Raw genomic sequence first — 21,663 nt, forward strand, 5'->3', positions numbered from 1 at the left:
CTCATGTAAACAATCCTGTAAAACCCCAGTCGAGCCTTTGGCATTAATAAGAGCTCACCGTTAGTCTCCTTCCCTCTCCTTCGGCACCTTCCTGCCTGACCCCTCCCCACCCAGGCACAAGCCCCCTTCTGTCTTACCCAGGTCCTAACATTGTATGTTTTAGCTGCACAATGGGTATCAGCCCTGCTCCTAGTTACAGTCAATTTACAGTCAAGCTCCTAGTTAGGGCCATGACCCTTCCTGAACGCTGGCTGCTTGGCTGGGCCGAATCGTTGCAAAATCCTGTCTCATGAGCTGTGCCCTTCACTGTCTCCTCTCCGACCTTGATCTCCCCCTTCGTCCCACCCCACTGTTCTGTTCCTGGACAAGAATCAGCTTTGAAAAAGACTACTCACCTCCTTCCCTAGAGACACAGTGCTGTCACCCAGCTGCTAGTGAGCATGGGGGCCTCCCACTCCACTGCTGCTCTCCTTTGACGCTGTACCCCCCTGGTCTGGTGACATTGTACCAACCCTGTCATAGGGCACCTCCACCACCCACACTCCGGCCTCCCTCTGAGCTATAGGCTATTGGAGCACGTGATTTAAGGACTGTGATGAGGTCTCTACCTACGTAGCACAGTACCTAGCGTGTGATCACAGCAGTGACAGCTTCAGTCTCTGTTGAGTGCTTACTAAGTGTTAGGTACTGCCAGAAAAGCTTTACCTGAATTAAGTCATTTAATCTGCACAAAAACCCTAAGAGGCAGGCACTATTACTTTACTTGTTATACAGATGGGGAAATTGAGGCACAGTGGGCATTCACAAGTGTTTTTAGAATGAATAAATTTCAAGTGGGCCCACAGAGCTGTCCAACAATCATTTATTCATCCATCCCCTGCCAGATGTTTTAAAATCCATCTTCACTCGAGTAGCTGACCACCTGTGCCCTTCTCTCCCTTACCAAGAGGGTCAGAGGTGTATACTGCAGACCGCAACACACCACAATCCCAAATGTTCCTCCTCTTCACTCAAAATGTCTTTCTCTATATCTCCCCCCCTCCTGGAAGAGAAGGGGTTCCCACCGCGCGTCCTCCCTCTGTAATTCTGTTCCACACCCAGTTCTTGCGGAGCCCTGCTCTAACCCTCCTGAGCCACACTTCAGTCTATCTCTCCACTGCCCAACGTTCCTCTGGCCAAAACCCAAAGAGAGAAACCTCATTTCTCCCCCTAAAGGAATCCCTTCTCAATCTTGCTACATCCTCAAGGCACTCTCTCTTCATCACCAAATCTCTGTAAGGAACAGCTTTACCCTCTTTTTTATTCTTTACCAAAATTCATGGCCTGAATCCCATGATCTGAATTTCACCTCCACATCCTTAAGGAAAAGTGTAAAAAGCTCTCAAAGGCCATGATGGGTCTTTGCACACGTCAACCCCATGTCTCAAGTCCAGACCTCGGGTGCTGGTGGCCGGAGCCGCCGCGATCCAGTTCCTAACAGTTGCTCTAGGCCTCTCGTTGGCTAGTTTTCTCCACATCCCCATGGGTTTCACAGGTTCAAAACCTACCTCTCCTTGATGGTTCTTCTAAGGGCTTTCCCTTTCACGAAGCTGGCTCCTATTTGTACCAGTTAATACTTCTTCACACATGATGACCCCTATTATATGTGCACACAAGTTATCCTTCTTAACTGTGAAAAACCTCTGTAGGGGTAAAAATCATGCCTTAGTCCTCTATTCCCACAGTAACCAGCAGGGCCAGGACGAGCTCGAGGCAAACAGAGTGCTGAGGGAGCAAACTCTGAGAGGCAGGCATTCTCAGGTTTGCGGAATTGCTGAGTGAGCCCTTAAATTTCATCCCTCCTTTGCTTCACCCTGGCCCAGTCCTGGCAACTAGTGATGTCCCTTCGACATAGATTCAGAATGAATGAATCCATAAACCAATGAATCAACAAGATGACAACAGTATAAGTACTGTGGGTGATTACTCATCCTTGTTGAAAATGAGATTGGAGACAACAGTCAGAGGTTCTAAGATCAACTGTGGTGATGGTTATTCAACTCTGAACGTGCTAGACACCAATGAATTGTAAATTAGCTATTTTAGCCATACCAGGAACCACCTGAGGGCGAAATCAATAATAGAGGAACAAGGCAGAGCCAAGAGAAAGCCAAGCGAGGGGAGCTAGGACCCTGAAGTACCTACCAAGTTTAGGCGTTGGCTGAATAGGAAGATTAACACTCATGTGAGATTCAGCTAAAAGTGTATTTATTGCTCTTGTATTTTGGTGATCTGGTACAGCTCACCTTTTGCAGTGAGAAAATCTAGCTTTATTGTCTATGTTTAGATCCTTTATGTCTCTCCATTCTTTCATCCATTTCTTCCTCTTCTTCTATTATCCTTGTCTTCCACGAGACCAGCTTAGCAGAAAAATCTAGAATACTTCAATCAAGCCCAGGGTGTCATCTAACAACAGAACGTCTGCTGGAATAGGAGCCATCCCCACTCCTACTGCTGGATGGGTCTTGCTGCCATTGGCAAGAAACTGTAAGGCCTAGACACAGAGTGAGCGTGGCTGTCTGTCCACAGGCTACAACCTGGCCCCAGGCCCCACGGGCAGTGGGCATCTGCTCTCTGAGTCATCTCCCGCTGGACGGAGCCTCTTCCCACACACCAGCCCATTTCCCTGGTCCCTGATCACTTGCTGGATCTTCGTTGAGGGCTCTCCCCCCAGAGACTGAACCTGTTTTATCTTTTTTACCCCATTCTTCCTCCTCCCTCTGATGCCTAGCTCTGGCTGGCAGCTCTTCACACAAGACTACCCCGGCCCCAGAACCACAATCCTTCACCCTATGACTAGCTAACACTCAAGAGACTCCTGCTGTTCAATCCCAACAGCAGACTGCACCCTGTGGAGTCCGGCAGGGGTTATGCTGAGCCGGAGAGCCCTGTGAGCCTGCCCTCCTGCCCCACCCCTGCACCATGGTACCTGGCAAGGCTGAGGCGGAGGCATGGACACTCCTGCCCGGTCATCCACACCGGGGACACAGTGCCTGGTAGCCTCACTGACACAGAAGTCATCTCTCCAGGGCACCTGAGACTTTTTCTCATAATGTACAGAACTGATATGACAAGATAATATTTCTTTTTAATGAAACCAATATTTTTCCCATTATGTTTTTCCCCCTTTTGTCTTTCCATTTAAGCAACTAGGCTGTTCTGTTCTCTTGCCTCAGGAAAGGTATGTTTATAACCAAACACAGCATTTATTTTAAAGGAGCCTCTTCCTGGCATTTATGTTTCCCTGCCTATACCCTTCCCTAAAGAACAGAAAAGACTCCTAATATAGATTTGGGAGAATTTTATAAAGGAAGTGAAGTTCTCCCAGAAGTTCAAGGCTAGACCTGAAACTTCCCAGGGGCTAAAAGTGCAGGGTCCACAGACCACCCAGTGTCCATTCAAGGCAGCACCTGCGTGGCCTGTACCCAGTGTGATTTCCCGCCAAGGGCAGCACAGTACTTTTGCCCACTGACTGCTCCAGAGGAAATGATGAGTCTGTGTCCTTACCCATTCCAGCCCCATTGATTATCCTGGACTAAGTGATACTACGAAAGATCACTTCCCAGCAAACTGGGGAAACCTTTGCCGTTCACTCCCAGGAAGAAATGCCATATCTAAAGCACGTTGAATATTCTTAAGCCCTGCACGGTGACAGTGTCTTCCACTTTTCACAGACAGTCACTTTCATCTCAGGCACGCTTGTTCGCACTTAGACACACACATTCTTTTCAGTTTGTCTCAGGTTTGCCCCTTGTGGTTGCTTTGGGAAACTCTCGCTTCTGTTCTCCCAATGGAATCTACGAATAATCAGTTGCACTAGGGCCCAAAACAGTATCTTAAGGCCACCCTGGAAGCCCATTTATAAAACTGTCTTAGAGGGGAAAAAGAGTTTAAGTTTGGAAGAAAAAAATACAATTGGGGACTTCATAGTTTGAAACTTGAAACAATCAGAAAAGTTTATTGCTCTTAGGTTGGATGATCCTACAAGTCTTGATCTATGTTTAACGCAACCTAAAAGCAAAATAAAAAGTAAATGTGCTTTAATACAATTAGAACTGTGAAAACGTACAAGCTGAAGAAAAGAGAGTTTAGGTGATTTCTATGTGATTATGTAAATGAAGCTTTTTTATTATTTCAAATTATTTCAAATAAAATCCAAATTCAACCAAGTCATAACTATGTTCTCAGTGTATTTATGGCCCTCCTTTCTTCCACTTCCCTGTCGATCCTTTATTGATGTCCTTATCCTTCTTGCAGGGGTCCTCTTCCTATACCCTTAAACGTTGGATTGTCTAATGGCTTCACCCTGAGCCCCCTCCTTCATTCTGCAGCGCTCCAGGCACCTTCCTCACTCTCCTGGCTTTGCTTAGCGTATATGCCCATGCGTGCGGGACTTCTCTCTACCCTCCAGACCCATATATATCAACTGGACCTTGGCCATTCTCACCAGCATATCTCAGAGTCATCTGAAACTCAACATGTCTACAACTGAAGCCATCGTTTTCATAAAACCTACTTTCTCTTATTGTTCCTCAACAATTGGTAAAGCACCAAAAATGGTAGAGTCCAGTTGCCCAAGGCGGAAATCTAGGCATCAGCCTTGATTTCTTTCTCTCCCTTACCCTCCCAGTCAGCGGAATCCACTTAGCGCCCCCATCTCTGCTGTGTGCACTCTGGTCATTTTGCCTCTGGATGACTGTAATAACCTCCTAAGTCCCCTGTTTCCACTCCTACCCTCTCAAATCCAATCTCCACTTTCTAAAAACGCACATTTAATCGTTACATAAACCCTCTCAATGACTCACTCCCACTGCACTGAAGTCCAAAACCCCTAACAGGACGTAGAGAACCCAGTGTGATCTGGGTTTATCCACTTCTCCAGCTGCGAACCACACTATTCCCCTAGCTCCATACAACCCACCCATAATACTGGACTATTTCAGTTTCTTGAAAGCATCTTGCTCTCTCCATCTGCTGGGCTTATCTCAGGCTGATTCTTTAAACTTTACTTCCTCAGGAAGACTCATACAGGCAAGGTCAGGTTTCCCTGCTCTGTCCTCTCAGAGCACCTTTCCTATGGGAGCCTATGGCCCCAAAGGGCAGGGACCCAATCTGTTTTGCTCACTGGTATTTTCTAGCACCCTGTATATTACCAAAACATAATACCAAGACATTCAGTAAAAATGTACCCACTGACTGATTAGCACCCAGCTCCACTTCCTGAACAGCTTTTAAAACATCATTTTTTGACTTCAGGTCATCAATGTTATCCTGTCTAGATTCCTACAATGGCCTCCTAACAGTCTGCTCAAATCTGTCACTCCACTCTCTTCTATATGCTGTAGCCAGATGGTCTTTCCAAAATACAGTTCTGATCATATCGGCCTCCACTGCCTTTAGAATAAAATCTAAATGTCTGAGCACAGATTACAAGTCGTTTCATGGACTGGCCCCTACCTTCTCCCCGCCTATTCTCATCCCTGACTGCTTTACACTCTCTGAGTCTTCATACTTGCTGTGTTCTCAGGCCCCCGGCCCACCAATGAATGACAAGTACCTGACTTCCTTCCGGAAGCCCTCCCTGACCTAGGTTCCTCAACTGGGCTGGCTGTCCCACCTGCCAGTGCACACTGACTAAGTGCCTAAAGGCACCTGTCTGCCAGGACAGTCCTGCTTATGCCTGCTGATCTGCTTGCTTACCCAAGCTCCTCCTCTCACTCTCCAAGCATACTGGTGTGGACAATAAATTCCCTGATCACTCTAACAGTAACTATTAATCGCTTGTCCAATGATCTGTTTCTCCCCTAGCCAAGGTCAAATTTTAACTATCTGTTTTATGCACCACAGGATCGGGCACAGTGCCTGGCATGTAGAAAACACTGTATGTTTATTAAATAAGCAAATATACGTATATACTGTAAAAGCATGCACTTTGATTAAGACACTTATCTGGTTCAAGGGTTTGCTACTAAGAACCAAATTGAAAATTTATGTGTTTCACCAAATGATTGAAATATTATGAAATATTATGTGTTTCACCAAATGATTGTAAATACATATTTTGACAATTTCAAAGCCTAACTCCAAAATATATCTATCACCCTCTGCACAAGAGGGCACACTGCTACATCAGCATGAGCTCCCAAGCTCCTTTCCCACGAGTGCTGACACATTTGTGAGGAGCCAGACATGTGCCTGCCCTCGCCGTGTGGCCAGCTGCACACATTCACAGAAGGGCAGAGGGCCAAGGGAACCAGTTTGCTTTCTATGAAACAAAAGGCCCATTTGCCAGACAACCCAGGCCTCGTATGCACTAGGCTTTCCTGAAGTAAAAAACCTGGTTTTCACAAAACACTCTCTAAAGACACTTACATCCGATAGTATTGATTCGTCAACCTCTTCCACTCTGCTCAGGTTAGGTGCCCCGTATCGGTCACTGATTTCAGCGAGTGTCTTGCCTGAGTCTGCTGCTGCATCCTACAATTGGAAAAATCATTTTTACTTTTAAATGATTTCAAAATTACAACATTAATTTTCTTTTAGTTTTGATAAGAAACTTCTGAATTACAACATCAAAATTCAACATTGTTAATTAAAGGAATGAACCAATATCTGTTAATGGCAAGAGAATTCTAGGAATAAATGCTAAAACTTGCTAAAAAAATACATTCAGAAATTTAAAATATATCATTGTACGTAATCAGGTGGTCAATATCTCACAACATTCTGGTTTTAAAGATACAAACACAAACTGAATATCTGATTTTTATCCACTTTGAGATTTTGCTTTTTAAAGCACATCATGTTTGTGGCTTGTTATTACCAGAATATATATTTAGCCTTTCAATTTTGATAATCTCCTTATTAAAAATTTAGCTACTAATGTATCAAAATTAAGCTCTATATTCCAGGATACTCATTTATTTCACATAACGTAGAATAACTTTTTCTTCTCACATCTAAATATGAAGTATCTTCACTCATAGCTGTATTTTCCATATTCATTCTCATCTACAATATATAAAAATAAAGAAAAATGCATTGAATATACTTTGCCTCTTAATTTTGTTTAATTTTCAAGCATCTTTATTTTTACATAATGCTATCTATAATCAATTTAACAGTGAAAATGTTATCACTCTTGAAGGAGTGATAATCTGAATCCAAATAATATAAAACTGCAGATAAAAAACAACATCAACTGCAGATCACAGTCTATACTAACAGAAGACAACCATGTTTTGTTTACAATTAAATACAACTTTTTGAAAAATGAAAGGGGCTTATTAAACATCAAACCTCAAGCCAAGTTATTAGCAAATGTAAAAAGTGACAAAATAAAATTTTCAATGAATGCTTAAAGGAGAGGTTTTAAAGAGATCTTGCAGTTAAGTAGAAGTTTATAGATAGCAAGAAAGACGTAAATATTTCTGAAGAAACTTATCTGGCCCAAGTCACAAGCCAATGCATGAATCTTCTCATAGTACCCAAGCAATGCCCTCGATAGTACTCTGAAAACATGGGAGGCCTTGTTCTGACTGTGAAAACATCCTTCTAACCAACCAAACCTTGCTACAGCCTCTACCTTTTCATCCTAAGGCAGCAGGGTGACCTCACTGATTCTGAGCTGATTCATTTTGGCTGTTCCAAGATGAGTGATCTTGTGACCATATATGCAGTCACCCTAATTATAGGGGACATATGTGGTACTGTTTTCTCAAGACCATTCCATTCTCCTGTAACATCTTAGCCCACCACCACATGGCCATAGTGGGGATGTCGCTGTTCTCATAGGACCCTCTCCCTCACCCACCGGATAGATACTTGACACAAACTAACCCAGTCAGAATCCTTCCTCAAGATGCTTCACTCAACTGAAACCAAAAAAAGGAATCCACTCCCCTCAGATGGTAGGAACCACAACATTACAAGACCCAGGAGCCATGAAGAACCATGTCCCTAACCCATATGCAGCAAACCATGCCATGGTGACAGAGAGTGAAACTAAGGGCCAGAGAACAGCAGAGGTGAGAGCCCTGGTGGTATTTGATTCTCTTGCCCCCAAAGGTCTGGAAGGCCCAATTGTACCAGAGCCCTTCACAGTTTAGTTATAAAACACTTTCTTCAAACCAGGATACTTCCAAGAAATTTCCTTTGGCAAATGATAGTTTAAGTTGTGTCTCTGCAGCTACAAGAAGGCCAGGGCAAAAGGACATACATGGACTCACCTCTGAGCACAGGGTAAGACGGGGGTACTTTGCAGGAGAGAGGTGAGGGGTGATAGGCAGCAGGAATATGGATTATTGTAGTTACTGTGGCTCTGGTCACACAGTCTGATGATGCCGGCAGATAGCAAATAACAAGAGTATAACCTTCATGGAGCCACAAAACAGAGTCCAATCCCTCCTATAAATCATAGACTTTCAAACATTCAAACACAGCTATCAGGGCATCTTGATAAAAAGTACTTCCAATTCTCTAATAATTTTAATCACTGTCTTCTTGATACATTCTGGTTTTTCTTTCATTTTTGATCACTGAATCTTAACTGAAGAGAAAGGGGGTATGTCTTTATGCGGATTTGTATTGTGTATGCATGTAGATCCACGTGCCCCACCACACTCAGACTAAGATAGCATCAGCATCTGTATTTTTTTAAAACTATGTATAGAGCTTTGAATTTATCCTTTTCAAAAATCTCATCTTTTTTATTCAATTCACCCTTCCAATGTTTTAAAAATTGCTTTATATAATGATACTCTCATCTAAGCCGCTAATAAATATATTCTATAAAACCTGTTTCTCTTTTTATTTTTAAGTATGGAATAAATAGAGGAGTAACATTTACGTAACAGGTCTGGCTATAAACATACTATATGAAATATCCGGTTAAAAAGTATAGCTCAGACGTCCAGAAGTTGGTCTGTGTGACATACACATTTTCGATACCTGGACGCTTGACATTATACAGACACAGTCAATGGAGATGGACTTTTTGATTTAAGTCACTGCATAGTTTATTTAATGAAAGACATGAAAAATCTCTATTAATAACATATTTTAAAATGTAAATTATTGTTGAGAATACATCTAACATGAAGAAAAGAGACGCACGACTCTTGCAGAGATCAGAATACCCCCAACATTACAAAGAACTTAACCCTCAACATCAACCACCAGAATTAGGAACAGTTACCACTTAACTAAAATGTTGATAATATCACCACCAGAGAACTTTCCTGTTCACAAAGCAGTTTCACATACACGATCTTATTTGATCCTTATAACAACCCAGTGAGATATTGCTAACAACACTATACTGTTGGGCCGGCCCGGTGGCTCAGGCGGTTAGAGCTCCGTGCTCCTAACTCCGAAGGCTGCCGGTTCGATTCCCACATGGGCCAGTGGGCTCTCAACCACAAGGTTGCCAGTTCAATTCTAACTCCGAAGGCTGCTGGTTCGATTCCCACATGGGCCAGTGGGCTCTCAACCACAAGGTTGCCAGTTCAATTCCTCGAGTCCCGCAAGTGATGGTGGGCTCTGCCCCCTGCAACTAAGATCGAACACTTTGAGCTGAGCTGCCGCTGAGCTCCCGGATGACTCAGTTGGTTGGAGTGTGTCCTCTCAACCACAAGGTTGCCGGTTCGACTCCCGCAAGGGATGGTGGGCTGTACCCCCTGCAACTAGCAACGGCAACTAGACTTGGAGCTGAGCTGCACCCTCCACAACTAAGACTGGAAGGACAACAACTTGAAGCTGAACCAGAACCCTCCACAACTGAGATTGACAGGACAACAACTTGACTTGGAAAAAAGTCCTGGAAGCACACACTGTTCCCCAATAAAGTCCTGTTCCCCTTCCCCAATAAAAAAAATCTAAAAAAAAAACCCAAAAAAAACCCACTATACTGTTATCCCTATTTTTATAAAGGTAAACTGAGACTAAAAAAGGTTCTAAGACTTGTTTAAGTCACACAGCTAACATGTGGCAGGTCTTTAGACTATGAATCCCATGATACAACAGCTAGAAAAAGTAGGCATTTATAAAACTTCAAATTACCTTTTCCAAAAGTTCTTGAGCTCTCTGTAATTCTTCTAGTCTCTGTCTCTCTTTTTCTTGCATTTCCAACTCCAGCTGTTGCTGAACATTCAGAAATAAATAAGTCATGTTAGAGTCAGATCAATCGCAAGGAATTAACTCTATCACTCTGAAATGTCCCAGGATAATTAAGTTTACACTCACCTTAATTTCAGAAACTTACAAAAATCAATGATCACAGACACCTAATACTTTAGCTTTTACAATATTTCCTGAAGTATAAACTAAGAAAGGAAGCTTCCTTAATTGCCAATTGTAGAAAAGCACGATTTGTACAAAATCAAGTCATTTTCTCTGTTCTTGAAGCAACAAATGGTCTTTTTTTTTTTTCAGATAAAATCTCTCTTAAGCATAGATGGGTCAAACCAGGCCAAACTTTGGTTACAGAGAGTGGATGAGAAAACCCTAAGTATATTATCTGAAACCATAGATAATCAACAATATATTTGGTCCCAACTCAACAAATATGCCACACTAGCATAGGGGTCAGCAAACTAAATTCTGTGGGCCAAATCTGACCCAACTCCTGTTTTTGTACAGCCTCCAAGCTAAGGACAGTTTTCACATTTTTAAAGCATTGAAAAATATGATAGAATAATAATAATGAAAATTATGTGAAATTCAAATTTTAGTGTCTATAAAGAAAGTTTTATTGCTTGATGGCTTTTGCACTACAGCACAGTTGAGTAGTTGCGACAGAGACCATAGGTGGCACTCGCATCACTTTGCACCCCTGCTCAGCACCCCACCAACCACAGTGCAATGGTTACAACAGTTTTGGAGCACCCCAGTATCACTATACTATGGCACTTTTTTTCATTTTTTTTAATCAGTGCATACCCAACATGTCAAAACAAGAAGTGGATTTTGAAGGTGGCCTTTTAAGACACAGTGGAGAATGGATTATTTAATTATCAAATTAAATGGCAAAGTATGGTGTTTATTCAGCAGTGACACTGTACTAAAAGAATACAATAAATATCAATATTACCAGACTAAGAACTCATCACAATATTCTCAACTCACATGAAAGCAACGGTCAGAGATATTTAAAAAAAAAAATGTTTTTGGTTTATATACCACATATCAGTGACATCACATGGTTCTCTGCTTTTTCTGTCTGACTTATTTCGCTCAGCATTACACTCTCAAGATCCATCCATGTTGTCACAAATGTTCCTATTTCATCTTTTCTTACCGCCGAATAGTATTCCATTGTGTATATATACCACAACTTCTTTATCCATTCATCTATCGAAGGACATTTTGGTTGTTTCCATGTCTTGGCCACCGTAAACAAAGCTGCAATGAACATTGGAGCACACGTGTCTTTATCTATAAATGTTTTCAGATTTTTTGGGTAGATACCCAGGAGAGGGATTGCTGGGTTATATGGCAATTCTATTCGTAATTTTTTGGGAACCTCCACACTGCCTTCCATAACGGGTGGTATATAAACCAAAAACAACAAAAGAACAAGACAAACAAATGAGAAACAGAAACTCATAGACACAGACAATAGTTTAGTGGTTACCAGAGGGTAAGGGGGGTGGGGGGTGGGGGGTGGGAGATGAGGGTAAGGGGGATCAAATATATGGTGATGGAAGGAGAACTGACTCTGGGTGATGAACACACAATGGGATTTATAGATGATGTAATACAGAATTGTACACCTGAAATCTATGTAATTTTACTAACAATTGTCACCCCAATAAATTTAATAAAATAAAAAAAACAAACAAAAGTAAAACAAGAATTATTCCATCACAGCAGAATTTCTTCACAAAAATTAAAAATGAAAATGAGACTGCAACAAAAGTCAAGTTTCCAAATGGCTCATTTGTTAGTAAAGCAAAGAAACATATTTTCCAATGGTGATTTAATTAAAACCTGTTTAATTTCAGTGTCCAGAAAAAAAAATAAGCTTATTTAAGATTATCAGCCTTTGGGGAAGAACAGTTGCTCCAAGAATTGATTAAACTGGGAGCAACATCAATAGTCAATTAAATACAAGGCAAACTATTCTGAGTGGTTTCCTTGTCTCTTGATGAGTAGACAAATATTCCCAACATTGCTCAGTTATTGTTTATTCAAGGAGTCAATGCTGAGTTCGAAGTGGCTGAAAAATCAGCCTCTATGAATAGTCTTCTTCATGGGACAACTACAGGCAAAAATATTTTCAAAGAATTTGAGAAACACTAATTCAGTACAACCAGAAGTGAAATCTGCTAAGATGTGTTACACATAATGCTGATAAAAATATGCGTGGAACAGAAAAAGGCTTAGTTGGACAAATTTACGAAGCTTATGAAAATACAGTGTTTAAAGCCTATTCACTGTATTATTTGACAGCAGTTACTCTGCAGAAAACACTTGAATCGATCATGTATTATTGAACCAGTATTGTCCTTCATTCACTCTTATGAAGTTAACCATCATTCTGTCAATTTTGCTCAAAAATAGAAGCGGAATAAATCCTGACTTGCACTAACCACAGCAGTTTCGTGGCTTAACAGTGGTGATGTTTTATTGTGAATTTTTGAGCGCAGGGTCAAGACAAATCTTTCTTACTGAGAAGAACCATTCTCAACCACTACCATCAAACATTAAATGGCTTTGGAAATTAGCTTTTGTTGCAGACTTAACAATGCTTTTTTAATCAATTCAACCTAAAATTATAAGGCAAAACAGCAGGTATATGTAAAACTTAAACTGCAGGAAAATCATTTCAACAACAATTAATGTTGCTTGAATCACAAAATCAAGCTGCTTTATACACTTGCAGTGCTATCAAAAACTCAAACAAGAAACTTGATCTCCTTTGCCATACAAATTTGTAGTAGATCTGTCTTCAAGCTTATAGTTCCAGAGTGTTTTAGGCCTCAATGTAAGTGCAAAGGAAATTTCCGTATTTCAAAATCCACTTAACTATGTAATTGAGAAACTTGTATAAACCTTCAATTGGAATTGATTCATCTACAAAGTAATGAGATGCTATAAGGCAAATATCAAGAGAAAAATCTAACAGAATTCTACAAATGCCTTCCAAGAGATGAATATGCCCAAACTTATATGCACAAGGACTCATATCAATACTTGGCAGCACCTATATGTGAAAAGATGCTTTCAAAGATGAAACATAAAATCTCATTTCAGATCAGCATTAACAGACAAACATTTTCAATCAATTTTGATGGTAGGGAACATTCACTTTGAACTCCAACTAAGTGAAAACTTATCTTTAAAAAAAAAGAATTTAATTCTTCTCAGTAAGTGAGCCTGTATTACGAAAAATAAATAAAATTATTCAATTCTTATTATTTATTTCACCAACAAAACATTTGTGGAAATTTGTTTTCTCTCTTGTTATATCTACATGCTATATCTACCGTAATACCTATACCATATCCTCAATTTTGCCTCTATAATATCTACCTTTGCAGAAAGAGTTTGCCAACCCCTAAGCTAGAAAATAATTTCTTACCATCAATCCAGTGCCACACCATAAACAAGCTAATAGACTCATCCCATTAAGAGCATTTTAAAACTACATTTTTAAAATACATTTTTAATTTTATTTATTTATTTTTTAAAAGATTTTATTAGGGAAGGGGAACAGGACTTTATTGGGGAACAGTGTGTATTTCCAGGACTTTTTTCCAAGTCAAGTTGTTGTCCTTTCAATCTTAGTTGTGGAGGGCGCAGCTCAGCTCCAGGTCCAGTTGCCATTGCTAGTTGCAGGGGGTGCAGCCCACCATCCCTTGCTGGAGGTCGAACCGGCAACCTTGAGGTTGAGAGGACACGCTCAAACCAACTGAGCCATCCAGGAGCTCAGTGGCAGCTCAGTTCAAGGTGCTGTGTTCAATCTTAGTTGCAGGGAGCGCAGGCTGCCCACCATCCCTTGTGGGACTCGAGGAATCGAACTGACAACCTTGAGGTTGAGAGGACGTGCTCCAACCAACTGAGCCATCCAGGAGCTCAGCGGCAGCTCAGTTCAAGGTGCCGTGTTCAATCTTAGTTGCAGGGAGCGCTGCCTACCATCCCTTGCGGGTCTCGAGGAATCGAACTGGCAACCTTGTGGTTGAGAGCCCACTGGCCCATGTGGGAATCGAACTGGCAGCCTTCGGAGTTAGGAGCACTGAGCTCCAACCGCCTGAGCTATCGGCCAGCCCACATTTTTAAAAGTAACACATTTTGGGGCGGCTGGGTTACTCAGTTGGTTAGAGCGCAAGCTCTGAGTAACAGGGTTGACGGTTCGATTCCCACATGGGCCAGTGGGCTCTCAACCACAAGGTTGTCGGTTCAACTCCTTGAGTCCTGCAAGGGATGGTGGTCTCCACCACCTGCAACTAAGATTGAACAGGGTACCTTGAGCTGAGCTGCCTCCCAGATGGCTCAGTTGGTTGGAGCATGGGCTCTCAACCACAAGGTTGCCAGTTCAATTCCTCGAGTCCCGCAAGGGATGGTGGGCTGCGCCCCCTGCAACTAGAAACGGGAACTAGACCTGGTGCTGAGCTGCGCCCTCCACAACTAAGACTGAAAGGACAACAACTTGAAGCTGAGCGGCACCCTCCACAACTAAGATTGACAGGACAACAACTTGACTTGGAAAAAAGGCCTGGAAGTACACACTGTTCCCCAATAACATCCTGTTCCCCTCCCCCAATAAAATCTTAAAAAATAAAATTAAAAAATAACACATTTTTACAAATAAAGAGATAATAGTGATTAATATTGATTCACAAAGGGTTGTTAAAGGCAATTCCTTCGTATTTCTATATTATCCCCACTAAGATAAAAGTGATCGGGTAGGTAGATGAAATGTAGAAACATCAATCAATTTTCAGACAATGGTAGAGGAAGTGAAATAACTACTCTCTCAACAATAATGCAAAGTGCAGTTGTTAAATACCAACCACATTGGTCAACATACCTGTTTCTTAACATTTTTGGGAAATTTTCAAAACTCAATTCCTTTCTTCACTTAAAGGAAATAAAATCATTAGAAAGATATTCAAATAAATAAACAAACAAAAAAGCTTCTATTTCCATAAGCTCTTCTGTAGAAAACAGCAATAAAACTAAAAGTACTACCCTGTTCACAAGGCCCTGGGCTTGCTGGAGACTGCCTAAAATTTAAAGGCGGTTCAAGTAATTTGTATGAGAATACCTGCTTTTGCAGTGACCAGAGTCCTGAACCCCCAGCTCACTTGACTCAGGGGTCACGGAGAGGCCTCTCTGCCTCTCTTCATCTCAGCCTCATTCTCTCTTACGCTCCTATCGGTTGGTCCATCTCTCCATATATTCCTTCTCCTTCTCTCTATTTCTGCCCACCAATCCACTCTTTAACTGGTCATAAAGTCTGTTGCAGAATATCATTACATCATATCATTACGAACTTCTCAATAGAGTTCGATGCATAGTGGATTGCTTCACTGGCCAGGATGATACAGCTAGATAAATGTTTTGTTTCTAATATTGCCAAATTTTATCTAAGTAAGGTCAAGTAGATGAGTCCAAGAAGGTTAAGTATCTCCACATTTGTGGTGTAATTGTCTTGGGGAAGGAGAACTGCTGAGAAGTTCCGTTGACTCTGACAGACAGGGACAGACACGAGCCATAGGAGCTGTAAGAGGAAGGGCAGACCCTCACTCAAAGTTGGGGCTCCTGCAGCAGACACTTGCTGGGGTGACTGTTTCACACCCACCTCAACACTTTGCAACTTTCCTTTAAGAATAAGTCAAATGACTGAAAAATGAAGATTCAGAAGCAATAAAGTTTTCAACAGTCACATCCATCTAAATGTTCTACCCCAGTATCAAGGATGGATAGAGACAGGTAGAGAAGTTATTTGCCGTGTCGATATTTAACTTTTTATCCACACACCCAAATAATTGACTTCTTTCCCTTTTTTAAATGTGTAGACTTGAGTCAAGATGCTAGAGTTAAGTTCTACATGGTAGAACTACATGGGTGACTTAACTTTAGTTCAGAAAATCTCCATAAATTAAATTGGTCCAGAAACCCTCTGGAACTTTCCCCTATCAAGTTTATCCTCCATGACCCATCCCCCCAACTCTTACCAACATCTTCAGCTCCCCAATCCTGCTACCCAAAACCTACTTCAGTCAAAGGGTCTGCCTCTGACACTTCTTTACTCAGATACCCAGGCCTAAGTGGAGAAAAATCACATAATCACAAAACCAAATCAGATGGCAACATTGTAAATGCTTGGTCTCCAACTACATCTGGGTACTCAATGCTACCAACCAAGTAATGCTGTTTCCCTGGTCAACTCTCTACCATTCCCCAAAGCCACCATTTCAAACCTTCACCACTCTCCACACACCTCCTACCTCACCTCATTCTTGGAAGATGATTGTGGTCCCTACTTCATTCATAAAGAAGAAACAGTCACACAAGAACCACTTTCAGCTTTGTGCCACAAAAACCTATACACCCACATGTACCTATGCCATCCTCTCCTCTTTCCTTGAATCAAAGATGTGCCCTTCTACCTGCTCGAACTATGTTCCAGACAAAATTTCCTTTTAGCTGACTCTAGAAATCATCCCCTCTATTTCTTAACATCAACCACTCCCCCTCCACTCTGTTCCTTAAACAAAAAAACAAAACAAAACGAAAAACTCCTGAGGCAGCTGGATGGATCAGTTGGTTAGAGAGCGAGCTCTTAACAACAGAGTTGCCGGTTCGATTCCCACATGGGCCAGTGAGCTGTGCTCTCCACAATTAGATTGAAGACAATGAGCTGCTGCTGAGCTTTTGGAGGGGCAGCCGGATGGCTCAGTTGGTTAGAGCACCAGCTCTCAACAACAATTCCCGCATGGGATGGTGTGCTGCGCCCCCTGCAACTAAATATTGAAACCTGTGACTGGACTTGGAGCTGAGCTGCACCATGCGACTGGTGGGTCCTGGAAAAACACACTGCTCCCCAATATTCCACAATAAAAATTAAAAACCAAAAACAACAACAACAACAACAAAAAACTCCCTCCCTGAAAATCTCCTAGAAAGTATGACCTAAACTCACCCTCTCCCCTGCTCTACCTCACCCCACCCATACTGCTCCCACCAAAGTCACCGAAGACCTTGAACGAGCACTTTGAAGTCCTGCTCTCACTCAACCAGCAACACATATGGTTGACCTCTGAGGTCTCACGGAGACACCCTCTCCCCTTGGCTTCCATGAGAGCACTCTCTCTGGGTTTTCCTCCTACCTCACTGTTGCTGCTTCTACAGCAGAGAAGACATACATAAAGATGAAAATATAAGGAAACCATACCTAAGTAACCAGAGATGGGGAGCTTTTCAACATTTGGGTGGTACCACACCGAGGTTAATACTGCTAATTCCAGTCACCTCTGCACTCTCTTACTTGTCTCACCTGCTGAAACATGAGCTCCTCTGCTTTAAGTCTCTCCATCATTTCCTGCTCCATCAGAGCAAGTTCTCTTTCACGCTCCAAGTCCGCCATTTCTTTTTCTCTCTAGTATTGTTTAAAAACAATATCACATGACTCATTAGAGATAAAACCATTTGTAAAAACAATCTTGAAAGCATCTTAATCATCAACAGTGGGGAAAAGGTTAAGCAAATTATAGCCTATCCCTTTGAAAACTGTATAATAAATAATTGGGGGAAATATGTGCTTTATTTGAATAAAGAGCACAGAACTAAAATTATTCATTGAGTATGATCATAATTATGTTTAAAAAATCTACAGCGAAATCTGTAGAAAAAAGACTAAAGGAAATACCTAAAAATCTAAATAGAGGTCTTCTTTGGGAATTTTCTTCTTTTTACTTTTCCATGTTGTCCACGTTTTTGTGTAATAAACATACTATTTTTATAACAGAAAGAAATAACATTGAATTTTTTTTAAAAAGCAGACAAATTGGACCAATTATTTTACTCTAATTTTCTAAAAGAAGATTCATACTTACCAGTTTCTCCATGGTCACATTTTCCTTATACTTGTAAAGCCACAATGCTAAATATTCTATTGGATCCACTGGGCGAATTCTTGCTACTTCTGCAAGACCTTGAGTTAGACAAGCCCCAAGGTGCTTTTGAAGATATGCTGACTCCATTTCTAACTCCTAAGTTCTAAAAGATAAATGTTTTTGTATTAATGCAGGAAATTTTCAATTAAGGCACCATAAAAGTAGAGTCCAGTGAGGCTACTAGATCATTACACCCTGTCACTAGTCATGGGCTCCCATCAGGGATGGCACAAGCAAGCTGGCCCCAGGAAACTTCTAATGGTTTCCAAACAGGCTCCACAGAAGTCATTACAAATAATACAGTTTCAAAATCCGGAAGGGGCCTCAAGTCCAAGAGTCAGAAAAGGAATACAATCATTATTGTGAGAAGACTGTATGCCAAGCAACGCCTGTCTCACTTAATCCTCATAACATACCTGAAAAATGGGTATCACATCCTGCCCTTCTGCTGATCACACCCCGCATGTTTCCATCTCTGTGAATTTTGCACACAATGATGCCTCACTATCTCTCAGCTTGGAAAGTATCTCACCTCCAAGATGTAAATCACCTCCCATTCCCTGAGCTTTCCCTGGCAATGCAAACAAGTCCCTCCTTCCCCAAGCCGCTCACACAGCACTTGTCACCCCAGCTGAGGATTATTTGTGTATTCACACGTCTGTCCTCCCACTAGAAGACAAGCTCCTCTAGCTCCTCAAGGAGTGTTTTAATCACAAGGCTGACACAGCTGGCTTTCCATCTTGGCAAGTGAATGAATTACTTCACTCTCTCAGTAATGTGCCAGCCTGTTAGTTATGAAGATGGACAGGAATAACCTTACACCAGACTTTCTTTTTTTCAAAGAATGAAATGAATCAACCACTGTATCTCAGATGCTTTGAAAAAATTGATCATTCTCCAATTACCCTTATGGAATCCAGACTCTTCTGCATATATATACTGAGTACAGTATATGTACACTGAGTACCTAGCATGTCAGGTATGAGCAATCATAGGGGGTAGAATGTCAGTGTGTCTAGACCTCTCCCTGGACAAACGCACCTAACATTCTGAGAAAATTTTAAACACAATGACTAGAGGGTATTATGATAAGTTGAAATAAATCAGACAGAAAGACAAAAACCATATGGTTTTACTTATATGTGGAATCTAAAAACAAAACAAAACAAAACGAAAACACTCATATAAAGAGATCAAACCGATGGTTGCCAGGAGGGAGGGGAGTGGGGGGATGGGTGAAAAAGGTGAAAGGAAACACAGTCAATAATACTGTGATAACTTTGTACGGTGACAAATGAGCACTAGACTTAGTGTGGTGATCACATTATAAGGTATATAAATGTTGAGTCACTACATCATACACCTGAAATTAACATAATATTGTATTCCAACTGTACTTCAATTTTTAAAAAATGACCTCCTGAGATTCATCTGTAGACCCCAATACTGCTCTCTCTCATACTATGGTGGTTAAGAGTATAAAACAGTATAATCCCTATAGAGAGGAATTACACAATATCTAGAAAATGACATCAATTTTGACCCATCAGTCTCACTTCTAGGATCCTTTCTTGCAAAAATCTGAAGTAGCCATACTGAAATAGCATCCAAATGTTCATCATTAAGGGATTGATGAGGTACAGCAACACAATGGATGACTGTGAAGGTATAAAAGAGAATGAGGAAGACCTCGAAAAATAAAGAGTGATCTCTAGGACATAGTATGAAGAGGGAAAAAAAGCAAGGTGCAAAAATTGTATATAGTATGCCATTTTTGTACTAGCAACAGCAGTGGGGAAAGGAATATGTATGTACAAGGTCGGGCAATTAAGTTCACGAACTCATCCTAGAAAAAGTGCTACAGACCTCATTGCTGAATATCATGACGGTCACCTTTGAAGTACTCCCCTTGGGAAGCTATGCACCAACACCAGAGCCTAGACCACCCTTCAAAGCAATTTTGGAACTGTTTTTCTGGAATGGCCATCAGAGCTGTCCTCACATTACCCTTGATGTCCTGAACGTCATCAAAATGTCTTCCTTTCAATATTTCCTTTATTTTCGGGTAAAGAAAGACGTCATTGGGGCCAGATCAGGTGAGTAGGAGGGTGTTCCAATACAGTTATTTGTTTACTGGCTCAAAACTCCCTCACAGACAGTGCCATATGAGCTGGTACATTGTCGTGATGCAACAGCCATGAATTGTTGGTGAAAAGTTCAGGTCGTTTTTGTTTTTTTCACGCACCCTTTTCAGCACTTCCAAATAGTAAACTTGGTTCACCGTTTATCCAGTTGGTACAAATTCATAATGAATAATCCCTCTGATATCCAAAAAGGTTAGCAAGATCATTGCAACAAGTTCAAGAATTTAATTGCCCAACCTCGTATGTGTGTATAGATAAATGGAATCATAAAGACCAAAACTCTAAAAACTGGAAAAAACCTGATTCCCTATCAAGCTGGCATTGTTGTCTTAACCACACAGAGAAAAGAATTATTACAACTGAGGTTGGAACACAATATATTCTTCAATGGGATATACTCTAACGACAAAAATAACTACATTGACATCTGTCAACGTAAGATAAAAAAAGGCTATCTTATTGCTCCTCCAGAAAGATAATGCATGGGAAGAGGACCGTGGTCCCTAAGTGAAAAACCTCTGGCCTAAAGGTACGGCCTCATCCAGGGTTCGTCTCAGATCTATGGACCCTGCATGGTATTATGAGGGGGACCCAGGTGACAGCTCATTACCTCGGTTGGCATGTTTCCTGTCCATGAAATGGTGATAATACCCATCTCACGAAGGTGTTGTAAGCAACGTTTTTTGTTGTTGTTTTTTTCATTTAAGAAAGCCCCTTCCCACAGAAACAACTGCCTCAAGCACGGATAAGTTGTTACAAGAACATGCCTGGGAGAAAGCCAGCCAGCCTAGTGGGAAAGTGGGGGCGATCCAGGTAGGGCGGCCAAATTCAGCAAATAAAAATACAGTATGCCCAGTTAAATTTGCATTTCAGATAAACAACGAACGACTTTGTATTATATTATACTTGTACTAAAAAGTTATGCCTTAGTTCTCTGAAATGCAAATTTAACTGGGCGTCCGGTAATTTATGTGGCAATCCTCCATTCGGGGCGCTTGGGTTCCCTTTCCTACCCGCGGTCGGCTGATGGGTTCCCGCCTCCCCCCGCCCTCCACGCCGCCCACTGCGGAGGAGGAGTAGGAGGGAGCCCGCCCCAGAGGCGCCTGCCGAGCCCCCGGCGCTGAACTAACCCTCGCTGGGCTCGGGGAGCCTGAGCACCGCCTGAGCCCTACACCACTCCAAGGTCCAACGGCCCAAACCGCTTGCGCAGCCAGACCCCAGCCAACCCCTAAGACCCGGTCTCCCAAAAGGCGCCTGCGCTCTCACACGCACGCCTGGCGCACGCGCCTACCCTCAACCGGCGAGCCGCGTCCCGTCGCTAGGCAACGAGCGCACTTGCCTGGGGTGGGAATGAGGCG

The 21,663-nt window shown here is 41.9% G+C and overlaps 1 protein-coding gene across 2 annotated transcripts; it reads right to left on the reverse strand.

Moving 5' to 3' along the window:
* Window positions 1-3,966: 3,966 nt before the first annotated feature.
* Window positions 3,967-21,566, reverse strand: DYDC1 (DPY30 domain containing 1). 2 transcript variants are annotated; one of them, XM_074339691.1, is made up of 7 exons: window positions 21,436-21,566; window positions 18,102-18,264; window positions 17,543-17,644; window positions 10,099-10,179; window positions 6,997-7,050; window positions 6,412-6,516; window positions 3,967-4,050 (listed from the first exon to the last, which is right to left on the reverse strand). In XM_074339691.1, the coding sequence occupies exons 2-7, from the start codon at window positions 18,246-18,248 to the stop codon at window positions 4,021-4,023; spliced, it is 519 nt and encodes a 172-aa protein (XP_074195792.1). In that variant the 5' UTR covers window positions 18,249-18,264; window positions 21,436-21,566; the 3' UTR covers window positions 3,967-4,020. The 2 variants fall into 2 exon arrangements, with proteins under 2 accessions (XP_074195792.1, XP_019605036.2); XM_019749477.2 differs by lacking the exon at window positions 6,997-7,050 and having other exon boundaries at window positions 21,436-21,563.
* Window positions 21,567-21,663: the final 97 nt, after the last annotated feature.

This window comes from Rhinolophus sinicus, linkage group LG07, assembly GCF_036562045.2.
Source record: "Rhinolophus sinicus isolate RSC01 linkage group LG07, ASM3656204v1, whole genome shotgun sequence".
In the NCBI taxonomy this organism is placed as follows: Eukaryota; Metazoa; Chordata; class Mammalia; order Chiroptera; family Rhinolophidae; genus Rhinolophus; species Rhinolophus sinicus.